Source organism: Lagopus leucura, unplaced genomic scaffold (genome assembly GCF_019238085.1).
Source record: "Lagopus leucura isolate 7727_CA_CO unplaced genomic scaffold, USGS_WTPT01 Super-Scaffold_73, whole genome shotgun sequence".
Classification (NCBI taxonomy): domain Eukaryota; kingdom Metazoa; phylum Chordata; class Aves; order Galliformes; family Phasianidae; genus Lagopus; species Lagopus leucura.
In genome coordinates this window covers 102464214-102491204 of record NW_024962252.1, presented here as the reverse complement: position 1 = coordinate 102491204, position 26991 = coordinate 102464214, and the positions used below count along the sequence as shown (strand labels likewise).

The following is a 26991-nucleotide window of genomic DNA, read 5'->3' as shown; positions in this document are numbered from 1 at the left end:
TTTCTTCCTTATCCTTTTTTCATTTTTAATCAGCTCTCTCTGTTGAGAAGTTGTGTTGTTGTGTGTGATTTATCATTCTTTTGCAGCTGTACCCAATTTTCATCTGAGTTGCAACAACACAGTAACTGCTGTTACTGAAGATGTTTTAATAAATCTTTTTTTTCTGACCTGTGTGTTACCTCTACCTTTCATCCTTCCTAAATTTCAGATATATGGTTAGTTCTCTCTCCTCACCACCACACTTGGTAATATTCCTAAATTTCTCATTACATGAATGATTGAGACATGTACTTTGTCATGTGTGTTTAATTTCACCATCACATTTATCTGTGCTAATTTTCTTCTCATTCTCTGGTAGCCAACTGTCTTCGTTGTGTGGGCTAATCGTGTTGGAGGAGTTAAATTCTTAGGTTATCTGAATGGCAAAAAGGGAATAAACATCTATTTTCCTTGAGCAGTGATGAGGCTGAAGATAAATGCAGTTCTGCAAGTCAGTCTGTAAAATGTTTCCAGTGTTCTTGGACAGTAAAGTAGTCTGTTCAGCAAAAATCTTTTTTTTTTTTTTTGTAACATTTTGACAGAAGTTTATTTTTTATTGTGATAGTGTCTTTTGGTATATTTTACAAGTTGTTAGTTACATACACAAAGACTAAAGCTACAGGTGGTTTCTTCTGCTTCTTTAAACCCATGTTTGTTAGTGCTTTTTACAGCACTGAATTAAAGAGGAATAGTCAACAACAGTAAAATCCCTCTGTTTGTGTTAGGAGTTGATGAAGGATTTGAAACAATTCCTGAAAGGTAATCAAGAAAAAGAAGATGCAGCTTGCTTTGATGTAGCTGATCCGCCTTGTAAGCGATTCAGACGTGGACATGCAGAAGAAGGGCCTGATGATCTGAACCAGAATGGAATGCTCAGTCAGGTTCCTTTGGTTAATGATGATAATGCTGCTGTGGAGAACTCAGCTGAGGAGGTTTGCAATGTGTGTTTGGGAATTCTTCAAGAGTTCTGCGAGATCGACTTTGTTAAAAAGGTAAATTATCAGTTCTTAATCTAGGTACTTTTTAGGAGCTTTTGTACTTCAGGGTCTGCAGTATAGATCTGGTGATCAGAAACACTGTACAGTTAAACAATTGAGAGAGGGAGCAAACCAAACTGAAACATTTACTTGTGTTGAATATTTGAGTTGTAGATGGCGCCATTCAGCTACATACTGCTCACTGACATAGTGCTTGCATACCTATTTTGGAGCTGGAAAATAAAATTGTTTGTGTGACTGTGTTTTATCCAAGGTTTGTTATAATATAACTTCAGAAAGAGAAGTATAAGTGCAATGGAATGACAGACAGGAGCATATTCTTGTAATCAGTTTAGGAGCTTAGAGTACAAGTGAAACCTCACTGTAAATGATTCTCCCCTTTTTGCTATGTAAGGGCAAAATGAGGAGGCATCAAATGCTGTGCTATTCAGTTTAACTGTGTGTTTCTAATATAGGAGTGTTTCTTTACCATATGGGACTTTTTAGAAAGCCACAAAGGAAAAAATGTGTTTGGTGGTACAACAGATTGCAGATAATAAAGAAAAAAGGAGTTAAGAGAGAGCATGGACATAATGCATGTTGCAGATATCATCTCCGAGCAGTACAATTGCTTATGTGACAAACGAAAATATTAGCTAGAAATGCCACTTGCACTTGAGATGTTTGACTGAGTTTTTATAGAAACAGATTTGGTTTAATGATGTTAATATATCTAAAAATAGGGCCATGGGAACATACTACATAGATTCTGTTGAATTGTTGGATGCTTCTTTCCTTTTGTCTCCATTGAAAGAGTATATATATTTTAATTGAACCTACTTTTAAGACTTGTTTCAGAGTTATGCTCTTTTGTAACAGTAGAAAATCACATAACATGCTCTTGTGCACAGGCACATTTATTAAGGCACCGCAAAATCTGATTCTCTCACAAGGAAATTTCCTTATCAGAGTTGCTGATTTCATCCTGGAACCTCATAATTAGTCTTTGTCCCTTCTGCTAGAAACAGCTAGCCATCAGCTTTCACTAACTTACTTCAAAACATTTGATGCATGTTCGGGTTCTTGCTGTAATTCCAGTGACTAACATGGTTTTTATATCAAAGAACAGTAGAAGACTAGATGATGTTTCTGCTTATTTGTAATAACTGTATACTAATCCTGAGAAAATTCTGTCATAAACTGAAAGATGAAATGTTCCATTGTCTTCTGTTATTTTGAAGATTGAATTATTACTGTGAATACTTTTTTGTTACTTTCTTATGACAGGAACTTAAAAGTTTTTATTGTCATAGAATTGTATCTGTGCCATGAAGAAAAATATCGCGAGTCAACTCTTCTAGCATGTGGTCTCTGTGGTATAATTTCCTACATCAACATTTGTGTATATGGTTTTGGCCTTAAAAGAATGTGTTTTCTTATTTCATAATGTCACGCACCAGTAAGAATAGAAGTCATTAGTAAGGTCTTTTTTCAGGCTTGTATTTCAGTAAGTTGTTAGGGGCTAATCTAGTTTGTATGTTTGGCATCTATCTGAATGTGTACTAATATGGATTTACAATGATTATGCTAGATAAAGAAAACCTAAAAAAATTATCAACTTAGTTCCATTGCTGTAGTTCAATATTAATGTTCTTTTTTTCCAGATGTGTGAAAAGGTTAATTCTTCTGACTACCAGTTCACCAGTTTTGTATTTTCTGTGTCACTACCACCACAGCTGTCTGTCAGGGAGGTGAGTTTTGCAGATACTCCTTCATAAATTAAGCACGTATTAAAGAAGGTAACTGTGGAAGGTACAGACTGGAGGTAGTTTGATTTTTAATTGCTATCATTCAAAAAAAAAAACAACCCCAAACCTTGCTGCAAGTGTAGTCTGCTTTCCCTTTCCTTTTTGCTAAGTACTGTCATAATTAGTAAGGTGTCTGAGTCACTTCAGTTTTCATTTAGCCTGGGAGCTACTTTACATCTGAAAAAGTAAAGAGGATCTTCTCAGAGAAGGAACAGCACAGCTGGTGCCTTTCCTGAAATAAATGATAATTGGTAGTTCAGAGTAGAAGTGAAGAAGTTTGAATTTAAGCTCTTTAACTTGGCAGCATTTTAAAAGCTGTAAAAAGACATCTTTTGGTAGTCACCTGTCTTGAGCGTTGTTGAAAGTCTGGATTTTTGCAGTTGTAGTCTCAAAACTACTTTTTTGATAGCAGTTCTTATCTTAAATTGTTAAGAATTATTGACTTAAATTTAAAACTTAAATTATTTACATTTTAGTCATTTAATTACATAAGATTATGATAGCATGGACACAATATATATCTGATAATTCTTTTGAAGATCGAGGGAGAATATTAGGCATATTATAACTTTACCAGTAAAGTGACTATTATGTGATGTTTTACAATGTTGCCTTGTTTTCTAATGAAGTGATGAATTGATTCAAAAATTTTGTTGTAAAAAGCGACTTGTAACTCTTTAAGATAGGTGCCTCTGGATCTAGTATAAACTTGAGTGCATGTGGCAGAAAGTAGTATTGATCCTCTTGGATTTGTGTATGAAGCTGTGACGAGGTTTGCTCTCATTCTGAAGTTTTTAGTGTTCAGTAGTATTATTAGTTCTTATATCTTCAGCAAATGCCAGTGTAGGAACTTGTGCTGATGTATGCTCTAAGTCTGATTCCACATCAGACTACCTGCTTCCTATCCAAATCTAAGCCTAGTTGTGCTGGTCACTTCAGCTGCCACTGTGTCTAGTAAAATAATGCCAGAGCAAATTACTTTTTTGCTTTGTGTCTGGATAAACTCTTACTACTCTCATTTTATGGTCATCCAAGAAATGAGATTTATTAAAAACAAAACCCCAAAAAATCCACCCAAAAACCCAACACTTTTAGGCTAGTTAAGTATATGGACATAGAATTCCAAACGTTGGTCAAAATTACCCCAAGTTTGTCTTAGAGTTAACCAAAGAAGTTTTACCTTTAAAATAAAAGAGGAGCCCTATTATATCCAGGGTGCCAGTGATAGAGGCTTTTCAATTGCCAGTTCCAGAAGGGAATTTCAATCTTTGTAGTGTCTGTGCGTGAAAAAGAAAATAATGAACTCAGTCTTTTGCCTTGAGTCTCAACTGCACTTCTCATGTTATCAAGTTTTTAATTCATTTTCATTATGCATATTTGGCTTGACAGTTATAGTTTATCTATCTTGAAGATATGTATTTTTCCTCATAGCTTATGTGTATAACTAAGAGGGCGAGGCAAGAAAAATTTGCTGCTGCTGTGAAGCAACCTGTTTATGGGTCTTTACCATAATACCTCGGTAGGGGGTGTTCTTGCATTGCAGTTCTAGCTCACTGGTGTTCTCCTGCTGGTCTGAACAAGTAGGGCGATTCTGTCTGCTTTGAGGCAGTGGAAGCAAAAAAGAATAATTTCCTTCAAAGAATTCCTCTTGGTGATTGAAATCTTGATGATGCCCTGAGATTATGGAATGGGAAAACTATCTTGGCAAATGTAGTTAGTAGATTTATTATTTTATAATAACTGTCTTCTAAGTGCAGTAAATTATTAACTTGATAAAAAGAGTGAGATGATGCAATTCTTAACCTGTCCATCTGCTCCATCTGAAATTTCTGGTTGTTATGTTCAAGCAAACAAACATTACGTGCTTGGTACAACCGAGGCAATAAAAGATATGATTTGGGTCCAGAGGTGAGCAAGAGGAATGAGATGAATGAATGGGAAGCTCCAAAAATATGTATGTTCTCTTTGGAAACAGTTTTGATTCATCTGGGACCTGCATTAGAAGGTTTCTACTGTCATTTCTATTCTACACCTTCAGTACCAAATGCTATCTCAGCTGTTTGTAGAACTGTGCTCTAACTGAGGAGGTGAAAATGATTGATAGTGGTGGTGAGAAAGAACTTGCTTAAAACCATGAGATTTTGTTTACCACCTATTCATTTACCACTTCAAAAATTGTTGAAAACTGTTCCACTTTATAGTTACAGAAAAGCAGCAAGTGATAGAAGTGGGTGTATTTCGAGATGTTCTGTGTTGAGGTTATGATCTTTTGTTGAATCTTGCTTTTAATTTTTAAGTTGCACTCCGCAAGAACATACATAATGTTATAATAAAAGGACAACCCAAAGACAGCCTTCCTTGTCCCAGTGACCTTTTGTATGACATGCAGATTTTCTCAGACTTACTTTAAAAAAAGAATCAGAAACTGTCTTTTAATATTACCTTCAACTGATTTTATTGTAACAGTTGTTATCCTGCTAATCCTAAAATGTAGGAATGAACTGAAAAAGAGGAAGACATAAAATTAACGTTTGCGTAGTATTTGTATCTGTAATGCACAGAAGCTGTCACCTCTTTCTAGAAGTAGGATATTTGATTGAAATAAATCATAAATGCAGCAGTTCCAAGTTTACATTAGGCAACAATATTATAATATGAAGCGAGTCATGCCCTTCAAAAATGTGACTGTTAGCAGTGTCTGTAGTCTCTGCTGTGATCCATCATCCTGATACTTGCTACAAGGACGTTGATGCAAATAGCATGTATAGTCGTTACTCCCTTTAGGGCTGTGTGTACCTCATCATGGAATTCCCCATTTCTGAGCTCTAATACAGAGAAAAAGTGCGATGGCTGGAATTGCACGTGGTATTTCAACAGTTGCCACTGTGATTCCTCAGATAGCATTAGAATAATATCCTGCAGCTTGTAATCAATACAGTGCCTGTGCTAGTGTATTTCAGAAATATGTTAGGTTTGAAGTATTGCCCTGCAGGCTTGAGCTCTGTAATGAGCATCTTTCATTTTCAAACCACTTCTCAAACATAACGTAATTATGAAATAGAAGGATCTGATCCCCTGCTTTGCATACAACTGGGAAAGGGCAGAGCTGGGGAATTAAGGCAAGAGTAGAGGGATTGTTTGAATCTGATTTATAATTTGGGGTCTTCTGACTTATGTGCTCACTACAGCCTAATCTACTGTTTCCTCTTAACTGAAGGGGAAAAGTAATTTAAAACCCCTTTAATTATCTTTCACTTTGCAGTCAGTAGAGAGAAGGTGAAATTTGTCCTGTGGACCTATTTTAGCAGTTAGTAACACACGTAAGTTTTCTCGAGTTTCTGATTCTACTCCCATAAAGCAGGGAAAGGGGGTGAGATCGGCCACCCAACTGATTACCAAACATACAGTGTGCCTTAAATCAAGACATATGATTGTTTAAATTGGCACTTTTTGATGCAGACTTCTTTCTAGGCATGGTCATACACTCTAGTTTAGATGTGTGTGAGTGTGAGTGTGTTCAAGGAAATTCAATTTGAAGCTAATTTTATTCATGATTTTATTTGGGTTATTATGCAAACAGGATTATAGTATACCTCAAGTATTTTGTGAAGGAGTCTTACTCATACTGTCTACATATGCAGTGTAATGAATCACTGAATTTGAGTAAACAGCATTCCGTCAATGCAATTATATTTATTTTGGTCACTAACGAGCTGATTTGTGTATTATGTATCTAACAAAGTCTGCGTGGTTTCTTCACCATATCTCTTTCCCCCTACTACTTCTGGCACTGCTTTTAAGATTGCCTCATTCTTTTAGATGTACCAAAGGAAGACGAATTTTTGACTGAGTTCCTCTGTCAGCATATAAAAGTGAAATATGGTATGTTTTGTTCTGATTTTAACCAAAAGACGATGCAACCGTGCCTGTGCTCTGAAAAGTTTGATACATGTTTTCCAACCTCTTCATTATTTCCTTGACAAAAGATATTATTATGACGTGATTTAGACTAGAGGAAGATCATTTGATGTCAGAGTTAGAATTTTGGTTAACTTCAGTTTAGTAAAGTGTGTTTTCAGTGTGATGCAGAGAACTCCTCGAGAGTAGCTCTGCCGAGAAGGACAAGGTAGAGGAAAAAACTTAATGTGAGCCAGCAGCGTGCACTTGCAGCCTTGAATACCAATGGTATGCTGGGTTCCATCAGAAGAGGCGGAGGGGCAGCAGGGTGAGGGATTGTCCCTTGTGAGGTCCCTCTCAGTACTGCGTCTAGGTCTGGGTCCCTCAGCAGAGGAAAATTATAGAGGAGAACCGTGAAGATCATCAAAGGACTGGAGCGCCTCCTCTGTGAAGAAAGGCTGAGTGAGCTGGGCTTGTTCACTGTGGAGGAGAGAAGGCTCCAGGGAGGCCTCATTACAGCTTAACAGTATTTAAAGGAAAATTATAAATAGGAAGGAAATCTGTGGAAATCATTCTGTGAATGGCAGTAACTCTTAACGCATTGCAGAGTGAAAAACATAAAGCTTAAATTACTGTAAAATTACTAGAAAGAAGCAAGAGATCATCATATGGGATTAATATGTCGATACAAAGAGAAGTGATTGGGTCTGCAAAGGGATGCACCTTTAAAATGCCAAGCTTCCCAGAGCAAAGTTTTGGAAAGGTATGCTTTTGGAAGCTTTTGACATAAACAGTGTACACTGGAAGTCTTTGATTTCTTGGTCCCTTTAAATTTTGTTTAAATCTGATAGCATTGCACTGATATGAAGGCTGTGGCTTCTTGTGCTTTCTTTTGTGTTTTTCTGCTATCATTTTTTATCAGCGGTCATTTTAATTCTGCTTTTGACTTTTGTTACAACTAATATTAAATGTTGTACTGCTGAGTTCCACTTGTTGAGTTGACTGTGACACCTAAGTTCAGGATCTTCTATCTTGGGCACTATCATGTTAAAGAAGCCTGCCGCTGCAGGTGGGCAGCAGTGTATGATGAAGTATTTATAAAGGATGGACTGAAGACAATCAATCATTAGAGGAGGTTGCTCAAAGAAGTGGAGAAGTCTTCGTTACTGGAAGCTTTCAAGACCTAATTGGATAAGGCCCCGAGCAACCTGGTTTCATAACTGTTCGTGCTTTAAGCACAAGGTTGGATAAAGACCTTGTGACATCCCTGAACTTTGTTATGGTCTCTCATGTAAATCAAATATTCATGGAACCTCCATTCAAAGTAGTGTATCTGGAGCTGCAGAAGCTGGTATTCACAAAGGATTTGTAAAAAACAACAGAGGGTCAGCTGGGAAATGAAGAGGAGAATATGAAGTGAAGTCTGCTCGAATAAGCAATTGTTAGTGAATTCCAGTGTTTGTACCAACAGCTCTTTCAGCTTTCTGATAGTATATTGTTCTGTTCTTTGCTTTTCCATATTCAGTGCGTGTCTCCTTAACTAAGTGGTGTAAATGAGTGGTTCGTGATTACCCTAAGTATGTCTTCTAGTTAGTGTTTTTATTTATTATGGATGCCAACTCTGTTTTGTTGTTATTGTTTATGTGTTTATTTTTTTAAAGTATGCCAGATCAATTTTCAAATACCATCTCTTTAGACATTTGTTTTAATTTCTCTGTACGTGCTGGCTGCACTTGAATTAGGTTATCAGTTCTCCTAGTTATAGTGTTAATAGCAAGTTTGGAAGTGCTTTTATTGCAGCCTGATCTGTTTTTAAAGATAGATGAGATTCGAGGTGTCTTGGTTGTCCATTTGTAAACTGAAAATTTAATTTGTAAACTTAGAAATTTATGCAGTTTATTGCAGAGATCTGGGACTTCCCATTGCCTTTTGTGTCATTTCCATGGTCTCTCCGGTAGCAGACTGAATGCTCATTAGTACTCAGTAATACTAATTTGGTTTTCGTTTAGCCAGATGTGTGAGTATATTCAGTATCACTAGGAAAGTAAAAAACTGAACTAATGTTATCAGCAGGGGAAGCCTGATTTTTTTTGTCAGTGTGGAACAAAAATGGTCCTTAGATTTTCCTGTATTCGGGATTTAAACTTTTAGTGTCTATAGATACTGCAATCACAACTTCAACTTTGTCTGCTTATCTTCAGTTATTTCTGAAATGGAAGAGCTGTTCTGCAATAAGTAAATAAATAAAAGTGGGCGGTTCTTTCGTATTTGACCTTGTAAGACACATGCACTTGTTCTTTCAAACTGTATCAGGAGTGATAAATGGAGGCGTATAGGAAGGAGCGCATAAAAGTGAAAGCTTTTTCAAAGAGTTAGAGAACAGGGAGAATGTTATGACAGAACAGCTTTGAACGGACTGTGTTGACTGACACTTTAAAAATCAGCAAGTGGAAGAGAAAAGCAGCAGAATATTCAAATATTAGTGAAATACGAAAACGTAGCTTAGCATAATGGGGAAAAAGAAATCATTTATCTTCAAGTCTTTTCCTTTGCTTTTTGTTGCCCCCAGTTCCACATATGTCAGATTGTCCTAGGAACTGATTTAAATTACTTAGGGTGTCCCATGTGGGGGTAGCACACTCTCTCTGCCATGTAATCAATTATTTGTTCTGCAAACGTGTTAAGCTTCCAATTGATGTGGTGGAAAATTGGTTAATTTTTCTGCTTCCCAAAAGCTTACCTATGTTTCTGTGAGTGCAGTGATGGGAGAATGAGCAATAAAGTAAGGAAGAGCTCACGCATGCAGAGTGAGTCTCTGAGGAAAAGAACAAACACTAATTCTGTCTTTTTACTCCTAAAGCAAAAGCTGACTTAAAATCCTAATGCTTCCTTACTGACGTGAGGTTTTTTTAAACGGTAAATTATTGTTATTGTTGTTGTTATTATTTTTCTTGCACTTTTTCAAACAGTTGAAGTTTTGAGCTTTAATTTCACTTGCGTTTTTTTTCTCTCTTCTTCCTGGGCTTGGCTGATGACATATAGCATGCTGCTTGGCTGCTGGTAAAACAGGAAATGGGGTGAGTAGTTTATTTTGGCAGTTCTCACGTTATGTCTACTAAGTGTCCCGAAGAATTAGAGAAAGGAGAGATACTCTTAGTACAGCTTTTTTTTTTTCAGCATAGCTGAAATGAGACATCACTTAATGCAATGGACCTGCTGAGATATTTATTCAAGAAAAAATTTTGAGAAAGGAATTAATACCTTATTTTCAAGATCAAAACAGTTACTTTCATTTAAAGGTGCTTCAAATAACAGTTGTGGAATATGTAGAATTGCTTTCCTATGAAAGAGTCGGAGTAAAAGATAAATCACTTCTTATTTTGAGACTAATTTTAAAGCCAGTGTTTCATTAATTTGCTTCAGAGAAGATTAACCTGTATAGAGCAGATATTGTCATTGGGTCTGTTCATGCAGAAGGACGTATGCTTTGCTCTGCAGGTTCCCTAATGAGGGGTTTGAAATCATGTGCTGGCATTCTTACTGGCAACTGCTCCTTTTAACTCTTCTCTGCATAGGCAAGACATAGGAATCAAAGCTTGGTCTTGTACCTACAGAGTCAGTTGAGCTCTCCCAGCAAGGTCAACTGAGATTGTTATCTGGACTTTTCCCCTCTGGAATTTGTCTGTTGAAGTTCATGTCCTTCCTTTAATGAAGGAGTGAATCATTCCTTTAACAACAGGAAAATGTCTTACATTAGTGTTGTGGCTTTGTTTGTTTTGCTTTAAAACAAAGGATTTTTTCTGACAGTCTCTTTCTAACCTCTTCTCCATGTAGACTCTGAAAAGGTTTTGGTAACTTTTGATCTACCATGAAACTATAGTGCGTTCTCTTACACAGGAAAGAAAAGAACCTGTTCTTAAGCTGTTAATTAAAGAAACATTAGCAAATAGAAACAGGACAAAATGTGGTATTATCTTATCTGGAACCTCTATGAGAGGATACTGTGCAAGTGGCCAGGGTGCTGAGAACAACAAGATCTAGATAGAAAATTTTTACTGAAGTTGAACTTGAATCTTGAAGTTGATTTAAGAAGGATGTTGATATAATAGGGATCCCAGCTCCATCTGCATGTACCTTCTGTCTTTCTTGTATTAACATAAATACTTATGTGACCACCCACCCATAGAGCTGATCATCTCACTGGTCTGTCTCGAGGAAAAAACAGTAACTGTTCCTTTTAATGTATTTAGATTTACCCTGAATGGGATCAGTGTACTGGTATGATTTACTGTGCTGAGTGGTGTCAGCATGCACACGAGTATTTGTTTACTGGAAAGCATCTTACCTGAAATCCTGGTCCGGCCTTAATGCTTCCTCAACACCTTTTTTGTTGATTCAAAACAAAGATTCATTGCAATTATAAGAACCCTTGCAACAGCCTTTCTTTCATGCTGTGCTCTGTATGCTTAGCACATTTGTCCTTTTTATTTGTGCAGTGCTTGTTCACCTGCAACTAGTTACTTAAGTTTGTCTTGAAATATCATATGGTATCTATCTTTGACTCCTGTGCAAGTTATTATTTCTTTACATATATTATTCAGAAAACTGGGCCTTTCCTTGGCAAAGGATGACATTGTTCAGCTGAAAGAAGCTTATAAGTGGATTATTCATCCCCAGTTGTCAGAGGAGTTGGGTGTTCCCACTGATGGAAAGGTATTGTGTTGTATAAATAAGAAAATACTTCTTTCCTGTGTGTTTTTTTTGTTTTGTTTTCACATATGCGTATATAGATGTGAGATAAATCGTATAGGTTATTAGCATGTTAAGTTCACTGGATAGAATATATTTCTGAAACACTCTGAAGGAGGAAAGACTAGTGTTTGTTCATTGTAATGACTGCTAGAGATAGGCACATGGGAACTTGTAGTGCTAGTGAACAAGCAGTAGGACATAATTTTTTTCAAACCCTAATTTAACTTTTGAATTCTGCCAAACGTTTCTGAAATGCATTGACTGGATGAACGTTGAGAAGTTGTCAGACAAATCCAGAAATGCTATCATCTTGACTGTAATCAATCTCTGCAAACATGGCTGAAAGTCCTGCTGCGGGCAAAGCAGTCTGTAGTTATTTTCATCAGCTATAGGACCGATGCCATGACTATACTCATTCAGTCTTTAAGTTGATTTGTCAACTTCCAGAGTAGTTACAGATTGTCTTTTCCCAGGAGTACTAATTGAAAGCATCCGTTTTGTCTTAGTGAAGCAAGAATCATGCAGTCACTCTGAAGGTGATCCAAAAAGAAACAAACTTCTTATGTACCAAGTTAGCAAACACCCTGCAGGACTTAGACACTAAGCACTTCAGACTCCATTGTACCATAAAAGTTACTTTTCTAGTGCTCTTTATCTACAAGCCACTTGAATATTAGCCAATCTTTCCAATAGCCCTCTTGAGATATACTGGTATCTGAAGAACAGAAGTAATGAGTGTTGTTTGCCCAAGGCCAAAGAGGGAATTGGGGATAGAATTGAGATTACAGTGGTTTCTAGTCTAGCTGTTAGTCCACTAGGACATGTTGCCTTTCTTTGCCCCAAGGCCATCCAGTCACTGCAAACGAAGCCCCTGACAAAATTCTACAGTGATGAGCGCTACAGGGTTTTTATCTTTATTCCACACTAAGCACTGCTTTCCCAGAAGGTGTGTTAAGCTTAGTGACCATAATAGGCTTTGAGTATATACTGTCTCTGACTCAGTTCTCCCTGTACAGAATGGGGCCAATATCTATGATGTGTAGGTCACTCATGCCTTTGAAGTGTTCTGAGATCATCTTTGAGTACTTCAGAAATGCAAATAGTGTCACGGCTCAAGTTTTAACGTATTTCTTTGTATTATATTGTAGAATATATATTCAGAATATATTATATTGTAGAATAAGTGTATTACTTTCTCTTTTGTCTGCCTCTTTACTGTTTTCCTATCATTACAGTATATGGGAATATCCTCCTGGCTTGTTTAACAGCGTATTATACCCCATCCTTTTTTTTTTTTTTTAATCTAGAGTTTGTTTGAAGTTAGCGTGGTCTTTGCTCACCCAGAAACAGATGAGGAGTGCCATTTCCTGTAAGTTTTGATGTAAATAACATAAGATCTTTTATCTAAATATTGTACAACTTCATTGGTTTGGATTTGCTACAGATGAGAATATGCAGTGTTTGTAAGCTAGCATGGTGTTTAAACTTCCTTGTATTTAGATAAAGCTGCAGAGCTTAAAGTTACTCCATTTCTTCTGGTTAATTCTGTGCTTTAAATCTGGTGAAGAAAATAATTCTGAATTTTGATTTGAGCTGGAAGGAGAACGTTCAAACCAGCTGTTGAATTTCAGCCCTTTTCAAACTCATTACCCTTTTCAGTTTAGCTTGTATCATTTGAAAATAAATAAATTCAAATCAGATCATTTAGGGCACGGGCATCTTTTGAGGTCATGCCTAGGTTTTCCTGCTCTCATCCTTCTCATGGATGGATAGGAAGAAACAGAAGTTTCCTGGCCACTTCACAGTCTGTTGGCTCACTCTGTAGAGTATCTGCTATATAAATCTTCTTTTAACACAAAGAAGCAAAATATTTCTGTGAATTTAGTTTAACATTTAGTCTGATTTCTCAAAATCTAGCAGTTGTTATATTCTGGATAATTAGATTCAATCTTCCTGTTTGCTAATGCTTCCTGGAAAATTTGTGTTTCTACTCTTGTGCTCCTAGAGCAAGTTAAACCTAGCATAGAAGGAGGCTCCCCTTCAGATTTCTGCGTTGCATAGTGACTTCATCTCTGGAAACCAGGAATTTCCTTTGCAGTATTTAATAGATTTGCCTGGTTTTATCTCATCTGGCAACTTGTGAATGCCTGATCTGCCACCTTCTTGGTTTTCAGCAACTGCATCCTTCTTATCTGTTGTGTAGGGGCACGGTGATGAGGTAATGCATGCTTGATGACCTGGTACTAGGAAGAAATGAGTATCAGCATTTGCTGAACTTCTTTCCCTTCCAGCATCTTCAAGACAAGGCAAAAATGAGATAAAGTGGTGTGGCCGAACTACCATTTTACCTGCAGTCCTGTAAAAACTCCACGTTTTCTGAATTGATCATACTTCTGTTCTTATTTATTTCACTTTATTTGATTATTTCTGGTTTCCTTCAGTGGTCTTCCTTCCTCTGAAACCTGGCAGCTCTTATTTTCAACTCATCCTTTCACTACCATTTTGTGGCAGTTCAAAAATGTTGATGCCAAGCCTGTTATAGTGCCAGAGTTGGTGCACCTGTAGTAGAAAACTGTATAGAAGTATTCAGATCTGTTCTGTGTGACTTGACAATATCCCTGTATTTGCTTTCTCTTTCTGGGATAATTAGTTAATGATCAGACATTTTTCTGAAGTAACAGCATATTGCCTAGCTTACTTACCTGATAATTTCTCAGGCATTCTTTGTATGTGGAAGTATTTCTGAGGTTTTATTTAAGGTTTAATGTAAATAAGGAAATTTGGCAGTTATCAGGATGTTAGTAATGACAGTCATATGGAAGCAAAGTAAGGGGTTGTCCGAACTTGGAAAAGTCTCCCATACTCCAGGTATGGTTATGAATGGGATTTCCAGGTATGGCATCTGCAGTTTCTCTTCTCTCAAGCCCTTTTTGCATAGTTGTGCACAGGTGGATGTGCTAAAATAGCCCTTGGTGTGATATGGAAGATCGATTGGCTTTTGATATATTGTTCATATTTGTTTATGTTTTGTTATATATGTTTATATTTGGAAATTTGTATTTAAATTCTGGAAGAAGGGATTTGTGTCCCAAACTGCCCAGGAAGTTGTTTGTATAGAAACTGCAAGAGGACAGACCTACGTCTTTACAGTCTGCTATAGTCTATAGAATTGATAAACTGTGTTGCAGGCTAGAAATCATCTCTAACTGTATGCATAGAAATCCACTAATAGGTGCAGCAACTTCCTCTACAGTACTCAGGAAAAAAAGTTTAACTGAGTTGGCTTTCACCTTTGTGAAACAGCCAAGAAATTCCTTTTGAAGCAGCAAAGCACAAATGGTACCAAACAGCAAGGGATTTTTTTTTTTCCATAGTAAGTTGAATTTTCCTATCCAGAAGCACCAACTTGAGTCTCTAATTTTGAAATGCCTAATTTACAGTGTGCGTTTCAAGATGTCAGCATACCTTGTGCGGAACATTAATTGTAACCTTTACTGAGAAGGACTGCAAAGGACTGAAGATAAACTTAGGTGCTTTTCCATTCTATTTCAAAAGTGAAATGCATTTGGTTCAGTCAGAGCAGAAAAGGCTTACAATGCTTTATGATTTATCTCTAGATCAAGCAATGCGCAGTTTCCCCCATTTGTGGTTTAGTATAAAATTGATTTAGAAATCTGCACAGCTAAGCTGTGGAAGTGAGGTGTTGGATATATTGGTAAAAAGGCCATTAAGTGTTATGCTTCTAAGTATGACTGTCTCTGTTTTTTGTTTCGTTTGTTTTTTGCATTTTCTGTAAGATTATCAGCTAATTTTCATTTCTGTATTTAGAGCCACAGTCTGTCCAGATTGTTTCAAGCCAGCAAAGAACAAACAGGTAGGATCTCATCACTGCTGTATTTCCTTTTTGACATTCAGATTCTCACACTAAAAGCTACAACAAAAAACTTCCATGTCTATTTTTCATCACTGTTTAATGTCTGTTTTTCCTGCATCAGAGGTCTCTCAGAATTTTTACTGATCTGAAAATAGTCATCTCATTTTACTCACTAAACATTTCTCTGCTTAGGAAAATGATGAACTCAGTGCTTTTCTTTAGCTCATTTGTTTTCCAGATTGTCCAAACGAATACTTTAAGGAACGTTCTCTATAAATACAGCCTTTAAGAGGAAGAATTTGAGTGTCTTGCATTAAAAGTAACACATAAAACATGATCTCCAATTTCTCTGTGAATGAAACAATTCAGATAAGTTGCACTCTGAAAAGGAGACTCTGCAGCTGAAGGGGAATGATGTGACAGATTCATGTAACATCATTCATACAGATGTTACAGATTTCATGTCCTGTGATCCAAATGAAAGGCACAATACCTCCAGGATGATTTTATCCTGTCCGCTTCTGGAGTGGGGAAAAAAGAAAAGAGACCTTGCCACTTGCTGCAGACCCTGAACACACACGTAATCATTATGAGAAAAGAGGGTGTTTAAGAATAAAAAACAGTTGGAGATAAACTGGTGTGACCAGGATAGTAGGTGTTCTCAGAGGGAGAAAAGTAATTTCTGTCTGTAGGAGACCTGTTGTTCTTTCTCATGAACGGTCTTAGCAACATTTGATATGACCCTTGAATTTTGTCTACTGTACTCCACTGCATGAATAAATACAAATATATATATATATATGTATTTTTTAGAAGCTTTGTACAGTGATAACCTGCTTGTTGCTGCACTGCTTTCATGTGAAAGTGGGGAAATCCCCTGTAAAAAGCTAAACCAGCAGGGCCTGTTGAAACCACGCAGGCAACAAGATGTAACAAAATGTAAAGGAAGAAATACAGTTTCTGAATCAGAGGCTCTTCCTTAAAGAGAAGCTGTGCTTGAAGTTAGTATCAAGGGCTGTGTTAATCAGAAGTGGAGTAAAAGCTGGATTCTGAGTAAAAATGTCTGAAGCCTATTGCTAGTTTAAGGGTTTTCCATCTCATATTCCTATGAATCTGTCCTGGGATCCCTGCTATGTTGCATCTTCGTCAGAAGCCTGGAGGAGTGTGTGGAGACCATTCTCAACAAGCGTGCTGATGACAACAAATTGTAAGGGCCAGTAGGTACGCTTTGAGGGCAGAGCTGCCATGCAGAGTGATCTAGGAAGGCTGAAGGAATGGGTGGATGGGAACCATATGAAATTTGGCTGCAATGAATACACAATAGTTGGACACCTGAGAAGGAATAATGTCTGGCAGTAACGTGGTCTGAGGACTGCCAGGCTTGGAAGCAGTTTTTTTAAAGACGCCCTGGGAGTTGTGGCAGGCGGACAGCAAGCTGAGAAAGAGCACTGATCTCTGGCAGCAGTGGAGGCCAGCAGCATCCTGGCCTTTAATAATGGAAATGTATCATGTAGACTGAGAGACAATATTATATTCCTCAGCTGTATGGAGATCACATCCAGGTTTAGGCCCTCAGTGGAAAAAAGACATCATTAAATTGGGAATCCAGCAGAGGACCTAGAAAGATGGAGTTGGAATACCTGCCCTGTGAGGAGAGGCTGAGGAACTTGGTCTTGTTCAGCCTGAAGAAGGCATTTGAGAGAGCTCGACAGAAGCGCCCCTAGTACTACAGAGATGTTGAGGGAACTAGGCTTTTCACTGCACTGCTTTTAGAAAGATGAGAGACAATGGGCACGAGTTGAAATGATAAGCTTCAGAGAAGATATAAGAACAAAAGAGGAGTTAAAATCATATCCTGCTGAACTGGTAGTAGGTATAAGAAAACACAGAACGTAAGTGAAAAAACTGTATTGTGAGAAGTGCGTGGTGTATATGTTTCAAGATTTTCTTTCTTTTTTAGCTTATCTTCCTGACTTTTTTTTATTTCGCTGTGCAGTCTGTTTTCACTAGAATGGCAGTTATAAAAGCCCTAGAGAAGATAAAAGAAGAAGATTTTCTCAAGTAAGTATACACTGAAACTATTTATTAATATTGTTTTTTTGTAAAGAATTAGGATGGGCAGGTCAGTAGTAGAAAGGAATCTAAAAAAAAAAAAAAGCAGTTTTAATTCTGCTAGTTTGTTAGTTAAAACATGTTGCATTTTAGGCTTCTGATGCTAAGGTACAATTCTATTTTTTTAATTTAAAGAGTAATGTTAGAATGGAAAATTAGACATGATGCAAATAATGGTCTTTTTCCTATTAGGAAAAGTGCTTCATTGGTTTATTATGCCAGGAGCACTGCAGAGGAGAAACTGCAGGTAAGAGAGCTGCAGTCCTGCTCTGCAGTCCCAGCAGCATGTCACTGCAGGTCTCTGGGCTGGCACAGGATTTATAATGGTCAGAAGTGAAAACAATTTCACAGAATCACAGAATCACAGAATTGTAGGGGTTGGAAGGGACCTCCAGAGATCATCGAGTCCAACCCCCCTGCCAAAGCAGGTTCCCTACACCAGGTAGCACAGGTAGGCATCCAGGCAGGTCTTGAACATCTCCAGAGAAGGAGACTCCACCACCCCCCTGGGCAGCCTGTTCCAGTGCTCCGTCACCTCACTGTAAAGAAGTTCTTGCGCATGTTTGTGCAGAACTTCCTATGCTCCAGTTTCTGGCCATTTCCCCTTGTCCTGTCTCCACTCACCACTGAAAAGAGTCCGGCCTCACCATTCTGCCCCCCACACCTTAGATATTTATAGACCTGGATCAGGTCCCCTCTCAGTCTCCTTTTCTCAAGGCTGAACAGACCAGTTCACTCAGCCTTTCCTCATAGGGGAGATGCTCCAGGCCCTTCACCATCTTTGTGGCCCTCCGCTGGACTCTTTCCAAGAGATCCCTGTCTTTTTTGTGCTGGGGAGCCCAGAACTGGACGCAGTACTCCAGATGAGGTTTATTGTATTATTGTAGCATTGCCAATCACGTACATTAAAAAGTCTTCATGTACATCCTCAAAACCACAGGAGAGATTTAGAAATCATGCAACTTTCATACGAATTTTGAACCTTAGAATTTGTAAGGCAAACTCCTCTTTACATGAATTTTTTCCCCCGTATTTCCAAATATTAGGAGTTGAGTTTTAAGAAAACACCAAGCACTGTAAAGTGGTAGAAAAAAAGATCACTGTCAGGGGGAAGATATAAGCAGACTTTTTCTCACTAGTGCACTATGTTTAATTGCACTAAATCTTTGCAGCTCTTTGTCTGGATTCCCAGCAAAGATTTAGTGATGGATAGTGAAGCTGGTTTTCACTCAGTGTTTGGTTTCATTATTTCTATATCTGTAACATGGTATCTCTTATTAGCACACTTTGGAGTGTTACACATTCATAATGATGGATGATAGACTAACAGAAGTATATTTTGCAGTACACTTTTCTTGATTTTCTTAGTGTTTATTCATTTCTTTGTGTTCTAGTTGTTAAAGTGAATATTTTATATTTATATTGTGGGTGTGTGTTTTTCTAACTGAAGCCATTGTCTTTCATTGTTGCTATGGTGATACTCTGTTACATCTTGATATTCCTAGTTTTTTCTCATCTTTTCTTATACAGGCATTTTCCATGTCCCCCAAGTTCACCGAAGAACCTCTGTGTTGCTCTGGAAATTCAGTGCAATAATGGTGCAGTTTTTGTGGCTGGTAAAGTGATCTGTTTATTTCTGCTGCTGTGTTCTCTTAACCATAAATGTACATTTTCACAGACTGGAGATACGCAGTGCTTTTTAGCATTTTCCAAACACGCTGCTTTATTTCAGCTTACTTTGTTGCATGGTGATTTAATTTTGTTTCTGTGATTCACAGTTTATAGATTGAGATGAATGTTCTCGTATGACTGTATGTTGTCTTTAGTTTATGAAGAATTAAATCCAGAAGAATTTCTTCAATGCAGTGCAGTTTGTTTGCCTTTACAGAAGTTTAATCAGGATCTTAATTTTTATCACAGTTTTAGTTTTTACTGCCCCCTTGACCTTATTGCTGGTGCTTACTGATCCCTTCTCCACGGGACTCATTTTTTATTGTTTAATAATAAAAAGATATATATTTAGGTATTCAAGAGAAGCTGTCAAACTGAGAAACACTAGTTTTGCTTTTAGCTCCCTCTTGTTCAAATCAAAAGCTAAAATTACAGAACGGGGAGTTGAAAGAAAAAGAAAAAAGTATTATTTTCCTATTTCTGTTTTATGAAAAGAGAATTAAGCAGTATGATGCTGACTTCTCAATGGTTATTCATAGTACTTTCATGATCTGCCCCAGTGAAACAATATTAGTCAATTTCCCCATCTTTTTATGTGTTTTTTTTGGCAGATCAAAATGCAGGAAGAAAACGTGGCTAGATATAGGAAAATATGATACTGAAAGTTTAAAAAAAAAAAAAAAAAAAAAAAAAGGTGACAGAGATACAGGTACAATATGCACAGCTACTTTGAAAGCCTTTTTAAATTCAATAAATGCAAGGTTTCAGTTACTTGGTAGCGTAGGTTACTCATTGTTCTTTATGAGTAAGCTCCCTATTTTGCGAACATTTTCACTTGTTGTAAAACCTATCAGTAGGAGAGCTCTTGTTCACCTGTGTCAGACTGGTTCTTGGTTGAGGTAGTCCTTGGGTCATGGGAGGCTGCGTAATAGCGTGACACAATATGAGGTTTGACAAATTGATCAGAGGATGGCAATCTCGTTACATAGCAACTTCTCAGAGTTTCTAAAATATGCAATAGTTTATTCTTGAGAGATTGTGCGAGCATGATTTTCCTTGTGATAAGCCAAAGCATTTTGATTCGGGTTTCTTTTGTTAAACATTCGTGCAGTGGCAGAACTTGGGATTGAAGCCTGAACTACTTGATACAAGGGTGTATGAGAACTTCTTTACTTAGGAGATGTACGTTGGTGGGCAGGCATAAATATAGCAGAAGTTTGGTGTAGGGGAGACTGGCTTGATGCCATGTTCTGGTTCCACAAATAATTCCTCAACTTAGTTTACTCAGCCTGGGTACATGGGCCTCTTCTTTTTCATTCCAAGTTGTGTCAGGCTTCATGCAGTTTTGTTTGTGTGGTTTTACCTGAAGGTTTGATTACAACAGTAGGCTCTCCAAGTCTCCTTTCAAGCTGGCTATCTTGGATACTGAAACTCTTGTAGGTCCAGGAGCATGAATTTGGTGTAGAACAAGTATGAGCAAGTATAAGTATGTTTATTTTCATGAGGCTCCTATGAAAGTTAAATGAGTTATGATATGGAAGGCTGAAGCTTTCATCCATTGCTTCAGAACAATTATAGGTACCACACTTGCTGTTTACAGGAAGGTACAACAAATATTCAAGGAATTTACCTCAAACTCCCTGGATTATTGATGGAGAGCGGAAGCTGGAATCTTCAGTGGAAGAACTGATTTCAGAGCATCTAATGGCAGAATTTAAAGCAGATAGTAAGTATCCAGGAGATCTTTTGCTGTACATATTTTTAATTGCTACTCAGTTAATACAGCAGTGTAACAGAAAATGTTTTGTTTCTTTTTTCCTCTTTTACCCATCTAAGTCAAAGCGTCTACACAGTTGTGCTCTGTGAGAAGACATATAACTTTGGTTTATACAGTATTTTTTATCATTGTGAAATATCTCCTCAGCTGAGCTGATGTAAGCATGGTTTTATGCAGTAGTATTTTTGCCTAGCCATACTCCACAACAGTTGGTAATTCATTAAATGCCTCCTAATGCTGATAGTTTTTGCCATCGGCATTCCATAATACTTGCTTAGTTTTCAGCCATTTCATGTTTCTTACCTTGATTAATTTTATTTTCTGCAGTGTGTAGAGTTCTAAATGCTTATCCAGGGATTATCCAGATGAAATAATCATTTGTTGTATACTACGCTTGAAATTACAGACATAGAGATGCGAAGGACAAACTACATTACATATTGGTTTAGAACTACTTTCCCCTCCTTTTCTTCCTTGCTTAGGTTGGTATGTTAGCTTGAATACTGGAAAAATCCTCAAACTTTTTCTTCAATATAAGAACTGATTTCAGCGTGCAGAATTATGACAGGTGAATACGAGAAATATATGTAAATAATGTTGAGAAGCATTATAACCATACAGGACAGGCATATCCAACCCACAGCCTGCAGGCCGCATGCAGCCCAACGTGGCTCACAGTGCAGCCCCCCACCATCACCACCACACTGTAAAGGCAATGGCTCTTCCCCCCAGAGTGGCCCACACATGGCTCAGCAGCAGCCAAACCGTCAGCGCAGTATTAACCGTGTGTTGACTGAAAGCAAGGCTCAGGAGTGCAGTGCTGTGCAGTGCTGACTGAAGTGATGGCAAACAGCTGTATGCCTTGTGATGCATTGGCTAAACGCAGGGCTCTGAACAGTGGAGAACACACAGCCGTGCTTTCTGTTTTGATGAAGGAGTTGGAAAATAAAATAATAGAATCCTTAGAGAGAGTGGGAAGGGATCTTTAAAGGTTATCTTGTCCAACTCCGTTGCAGTGAACAAGGACGTCCACAGCGAGATCAGGTTGCTCAGAGTCCCATCCAGCCTGACTTGAATGTCTCCAGGGAGGGAGCTTCCGCCGCATCTCTGGGCAACCTGAGCCAGTGTCTCACCACCCTCACTGTAAAAGACTTATTCCTTATATCTAACCTAAATCTCCCATCTTTAAATTTGAAAGCATTTCCCCTTGTCCGATCACAACAGACCCATAAAGAATCTGTCCCCTTCCTTCTTAAAGCCTCCATTTAGATACTGAAAGGCTGCTCTGAGGTCTTGTTGGAGCCTTCTCTTCTCCAGGCTGAACAGCCCTAGCTCTTAGCCTGTCCTTATAGTGGAGGTACTCCATCCTTTGGATGGCTCTGCCCTGGAGGTGCTCCAATAGGTCCACATCTCTCCTGTACTGAGGATTCCACATCTGGTCACAGTACTCCAGGTGAGGTTTCACAACACAGAGCTGAAGGGCAGGATCTGCTCTCTTGCCCTGTTGGCCACGCTGCTTTGGTTGCAGCCCAGGATACAGTTGGCTTTCTGGGCTTTGAGAGCACCCTGCTGGCTCATGTCAAGCTTCTCATCCACAAGTACTCCCAAGTCCTTTTTGACAGGGCTGTGCTTAAACCTTTCATCTCCCAGCTTGTATTAATAGCGAGATTTGCCTTGACCCAGGTGCTATAGACCTTCCCCTTGGCTTTTCTGAACCTCATGAGGTTCACTTGGGCCTACTGCTCACGCCTGTCTGGCTCTCTCTGGATGGCATCCCATCCATAATTAAGGGTCTGGAACATGTTTTGTACAAGAAAGTCCCAACTCAGAAAATTCTGCTAGTGTTACAGACGTAACCAAGAGCATGGGAGAATTTTCTCACTGTTGTTTTATTGCCAAAGCGTGATTGGAGAAGTGAGGGATAACAAAAAATAGGAGATCTTCATGTGCTCTTGTGTGTTCCGTGTGGGGGAGAAAAGTGAAACTGGTTTTCAAAGACCCTTTGGAGCAGAGCTGCGAAGCTACTTTCTAGTTCAGAGTTTGGTGTTCCCCTTCACTCCTTCAGGCAGAGCTTAAAGGTAGAAGGGATTTGACAAAGGAAACTAAATATGCAGCAATTCATAGATTGAATACGGGAAAGAAATACACAGAGGTTATCTTTCTGTCTGAGTTTTCTTCTGTCCAGGTGCATATGACTAGCAGAAATTTCTCTGAAACCCATGGGTGTATTTAGGATAAAAAGTTGTGTTTTGGATGAAGACAGCTTAGTTTGATTTTATTCATAGAGTTGAAGTATCTGGGTTAGACACAGACAAAATTAGTAAGTGGAACTCCTTTAGGATGGTCCTGCTTTGTTGGGCGGATTCAGGTTTGTCACATTCAGGCCAAAGAATTAGGAGTTCTTCAAGAAATTTGTGAACCTGAAGAAATAAACAGTAACTGTTCCCTGATTTGTTCTAATACAGTGCAGGCTTCATTTTATTAACGTAACTATTTCTAGTATATTTTAAAGTAGTTTAGAATATCTCACCTTTTCAAAGCTGTGGTGGGTATTAAAATGTAAAACTTCTTGTTCAAATCTGTTATAGGCTTTAATTTTTCTTCCTCTGGAAGAGAAGACGTGGATGTGAGAACACTAGGCAATGGTAAGGCTAGAAACATCCTCAGCAGAGCACGCAAACAAACAAAATGGTTAACTGAATTAACTTAATAGACCTTGCTGAAGGCTAAGTGCTTAAGTTGACTAGACATACTTTGAAATTTTATCTTGGATACATTTTGGTGATGTTTATGTATTTGTTCCTAATGACTGAACCGTTTCACAAAAAGAACTGAAAAAGTAGACCTTTTTCACTGTCCTGGCTACACAGATGCATGGAAAAGCACAACTGGTTAGAAGTATTTTATTTGCTTCCTATTTTTATATCTTTTGTGTCAGATTCCTGTCTTGTTTTCTGTTGAGCCCCTGTACTTTGCTTCACTGTCACTGGGGAAGACTCTGTTTTTTTGAACTTGGCTGCTTTTCTAAAGGTTGGTATTGGAAAATATGCTGAATCTACAATCCAGAGGAGAGAAGAAAAAGTGAAGACTAACAATGATGTGTTCTAGTTGCTGACTGATTTGTAGTGCAGTTCTTGGCACTGCTTATAGTGGGGATCATCCCTGGCCCTGAGCATAGAAAGTGCAGCTCTTGCAACAGATGTTTAGCTGAGGGAGTGGGATTTAACATCATCTTGTGCCTGGGCATTGCTATAGGTGACAGAAAATAAGCTAATTAACTTTTTTTCTTATTTTATTTTTTAATTAGCACAGACTTCTACAAGATGCCTTCTGGGAAGTAGTAATTTGCACTTATTGCTGATACTATGGTTTAATAGCCAAAAAAGTCCCTTAGTTTCTTTCCTTCCATCTGATGCTACATCCCTAAACCCACAAGTTCTTATCCCTCTTTGCATAACAGCAGACAATTTTCACACCTTCTGACCTTACTGCATAAATTCAAACATTAATTTAGAACAATATGTTTTTATATTTTATGATTGTGCATGTTTCCAGGAAGGCCTTTTGCAATTGAGCTTGTGAATCCTCATAGAATACATTTTACTGCTGAGGAAATGAAGGGACTTCAGCAGGTAAATAATTTGCACCTTGTGGAATTCATAGAGTATGTATTTCTTCTCTAGCTGAGCAGTTTTCCTAACTGATTCTTTTTTTTTTTTTTTTTTTTTAAATCTCACAGACGATTAATAACTCTTCAGACAAAATACAGGTCCGAGATTTACAACTTGTCACCAGGTCAGTATTTATCATCACTGGCAAGGGATTGTAGTGTGATGCTTTGGGAGTTTTGCAAGCATTCTTGCTCACATCATTATAAGATTATTTGTATGGTATGTGAGCAATTCATTTCTTTTGTTTAGAGAGGCAATTGGTCGTATGAAGGAAGGTGAAGAGGAAAAAACAAAGACCTATAGCGCCTTAATATGGACAGACAAAACAATACAGAAAGAACATATTGCATTTCTAGATAATATCAAGGTACGTGTAGCTCTTTTTGGTAATTTATGTAGTGCCTTTCCTGGTATCTTAGAGGAGAGTTTATATGAATGCACTCATGGATGTATTTCTTTCTCTGTTGCTTGTTTTTGATCAAGATTCTAGGACTTTTGTACCTCTTTTCACTTCCCCCTTCTCACTCATTTCATCATTGCCATGTCAGCGCTACAGTTGTTTGTTAGCCAAGACAAATTACCGTATAATGTTGGCCTTTCAGTAGACCAGTTAGTAAAAAATAATGGAAGAGGGGGAATTCTGGCACTCCTGTCTTTCTCTCAAATTGTGTGTTAAGTAAAAGGAATGGTGGTGGTCTTGTTCTGCATGTTCTAAAGCTGTTCTTTCACAGCTGCAGCAGTTAGGAGTTTGTAAGGTCTATGGAAACTAGTGCAAAAAGACCTAACCAAGTGCTCAGTGTGACAGGTGGGCTTTGCCAATAAGAACTTCCTCCAAATGTAGGTCAGAGAGGCGATGCTGGTGAAGGAATGTCATCAGTTTTTGTAGCATTGCACTGTTGCCTACAGGCTTTGGCCATGAAATGATTCTCAGCTGTGGGCTAAAAACACTACAGTTCAGGATAACAACTGTTGTGAGCTGTTTCTGGTGGTGGTTCATTGTTTTTTTTAAGCACGCCTACCCACTTCCTGAAAGGTTACTTTTCAAAGTGCATCTCATCTGGGGAAGCGGATGAGAATAGGGAATGAGCTTTTAAAAAGTCTATTGTGAGATCGTATTTCAGTTTGTTTCTTCTAGCACTCTCTGTTGTTTCTAAAGCTGTGCTTTAGATAATGCATTTTGTGTGGGGGATTTTTATTTTATTTTAGATCGCCTGAGGCTCTCAGTGTGACTTTAAATCCTGGAGTTATTCCAACAAATGACCATTGAGATTGCAAGATTATTCTGTATTTGTGATTCCATTACACTGTCTTTATATGAGACCTTCTCATATAGCTTTTGAGATGGCTGTTCTTTTTTCCTTTGGTAAACATAAATGAATAAATGAATAAATAAATAATTAGTCCTTCCATGAGGAGATTTCTCAACACAGAGTAAGAAGAGATGTGATTGCCTAATGCTCCATGTGCCTTTACCTCAGTCTGTGCAGGATGTTGCATGCTTCCTTCCTCAGTTATTTTCTTACCTCTTGTAATAGGAATTAAAACTTGACCAGAAGACACCACTCCGGGTTCTTCATAGAAGGCCTCTGGCTTTAAGATGTCGAATCATTCACACCATGAAGTCTGAGTACATAGATGAGCATCACTTTCGCCTGCATCTGAAAACACAAGCAGGAACGTATCTTCAGTGCTGTTACTCAACACATCAATGTTGGTTGTTGATTAGGGTACTGTAAGCAGTGGGAAGTTTCTTGCTTTTACCTTTGCAATGTTTCTAAATCTGCTCTTCAGCAGTCTCATGTTGCTGATGTTTGTTTTTATGTCAGAATTTCACATTCAGTTGTGGGGTGGGTTTTTTTGTTGGTTTTTTTGTTTTGTTTTTTTTATGACTACTCTGATAGCTCTAAAGTGTGTGATATCTATATAAATGTATTGGTTAAAGGTACACTTAAGCCCCTTTTAATTCAAGTGGGAAATTTTTACCTTAGAAAATAACTTTTCCACAGTACTTAATGCCCTGTAATGCATATTGTGGATTGATTATACTCAGAAGCTTAGCCGTAGTTGCCACGCACTTTGGAACAGAACATAAAATAGAGACTGATAATACAATTTTTGGCAGTGGAGTCAAAAGCCAAGAATGAGCAGTCTTTTAAGGCGGGCGTGGGCTTAGCGGATGTCCATTCTCCCCTCCTCTCTTCTTCCCTCTCTTTTTTTTTCTTTCTTTTTCTTTTTTTTTTTTTTTTTTGAGTTCTTTGTGGTGAAACAGACCTTTCCTTAACCGCTGTTATTAGCTACGTTAAAGAATTTGTGCATGGAGACTTTGGAAGAACAAAGCCAAATATTGGCTCCCTGCTGAACAGAACCACGGACATTCTGGAGTTGGACGTAGAAGTGAGTTGTTCATTCTTTT

General features: G+C 38.0%; 1 protein-coding gene across 3 annotated transcripts in view; it reads left to right on the top strand.

The window, feature by feature from the left end:
* Window positions 1–26991, top strand: part of PUS10 (pseudouridine synthase 10) — a 31316-nt gene that overhangs the window by 1091 nt on the left and 3234 nt on the right. Inside the window, exons 2-16 of one of the 3 annotated variants that reach the window (XM_042879413.1) lie at window positions 765–1031; window positions 2681–2767; window positions 9764–9798; window positions 11323–11434; window positions 12781–12842; window positions 15302–15347; window positions 17344–17408; window positions 18990–19075; window positions 20731–20856; window positions 23496–23552; window positions 24463–24539; window positions 24647–24702; window positions 24828–24945; window positions 26114–26256; window positions 26873–26972. In XM_042879413.1, the coding sequence (XP_042735347.1) occupies window positions 765–1031; window positions 2681–2767; window positions 9764–9798; window positions 11323–11434; window positions 12781–12842; window positions 15302–15347; window positions 17344–17408; window positions 18990–19075; window positions 20731–20856; window positions 23496–23552; window positions 24463–24539; window positions 24647–24702; window positions 24828–24945; window positions 26114–26256; window positions 26873–26972 (1437 nt within the window). The remainder of the gene's footprint in view (window positions 1–764; window positions 1032–2680; window positions 2768–9763; window positions 9799–11322; window positions 11435–12780; window positions 12843–15301; window positions 15348–17343; window positions 17409–18989; window positions 19076–20730; window positions 20857–23495; window positions 23553–24462; window positions 24540–24646; window positions 24703–24827; window positions 24946–26113; window positions 26257–26872; window positions 26973–26991) is intronic. The other 2 variants (XM_042879421.1, XM_042879430.1) reach the window with 2 other exon arrangements.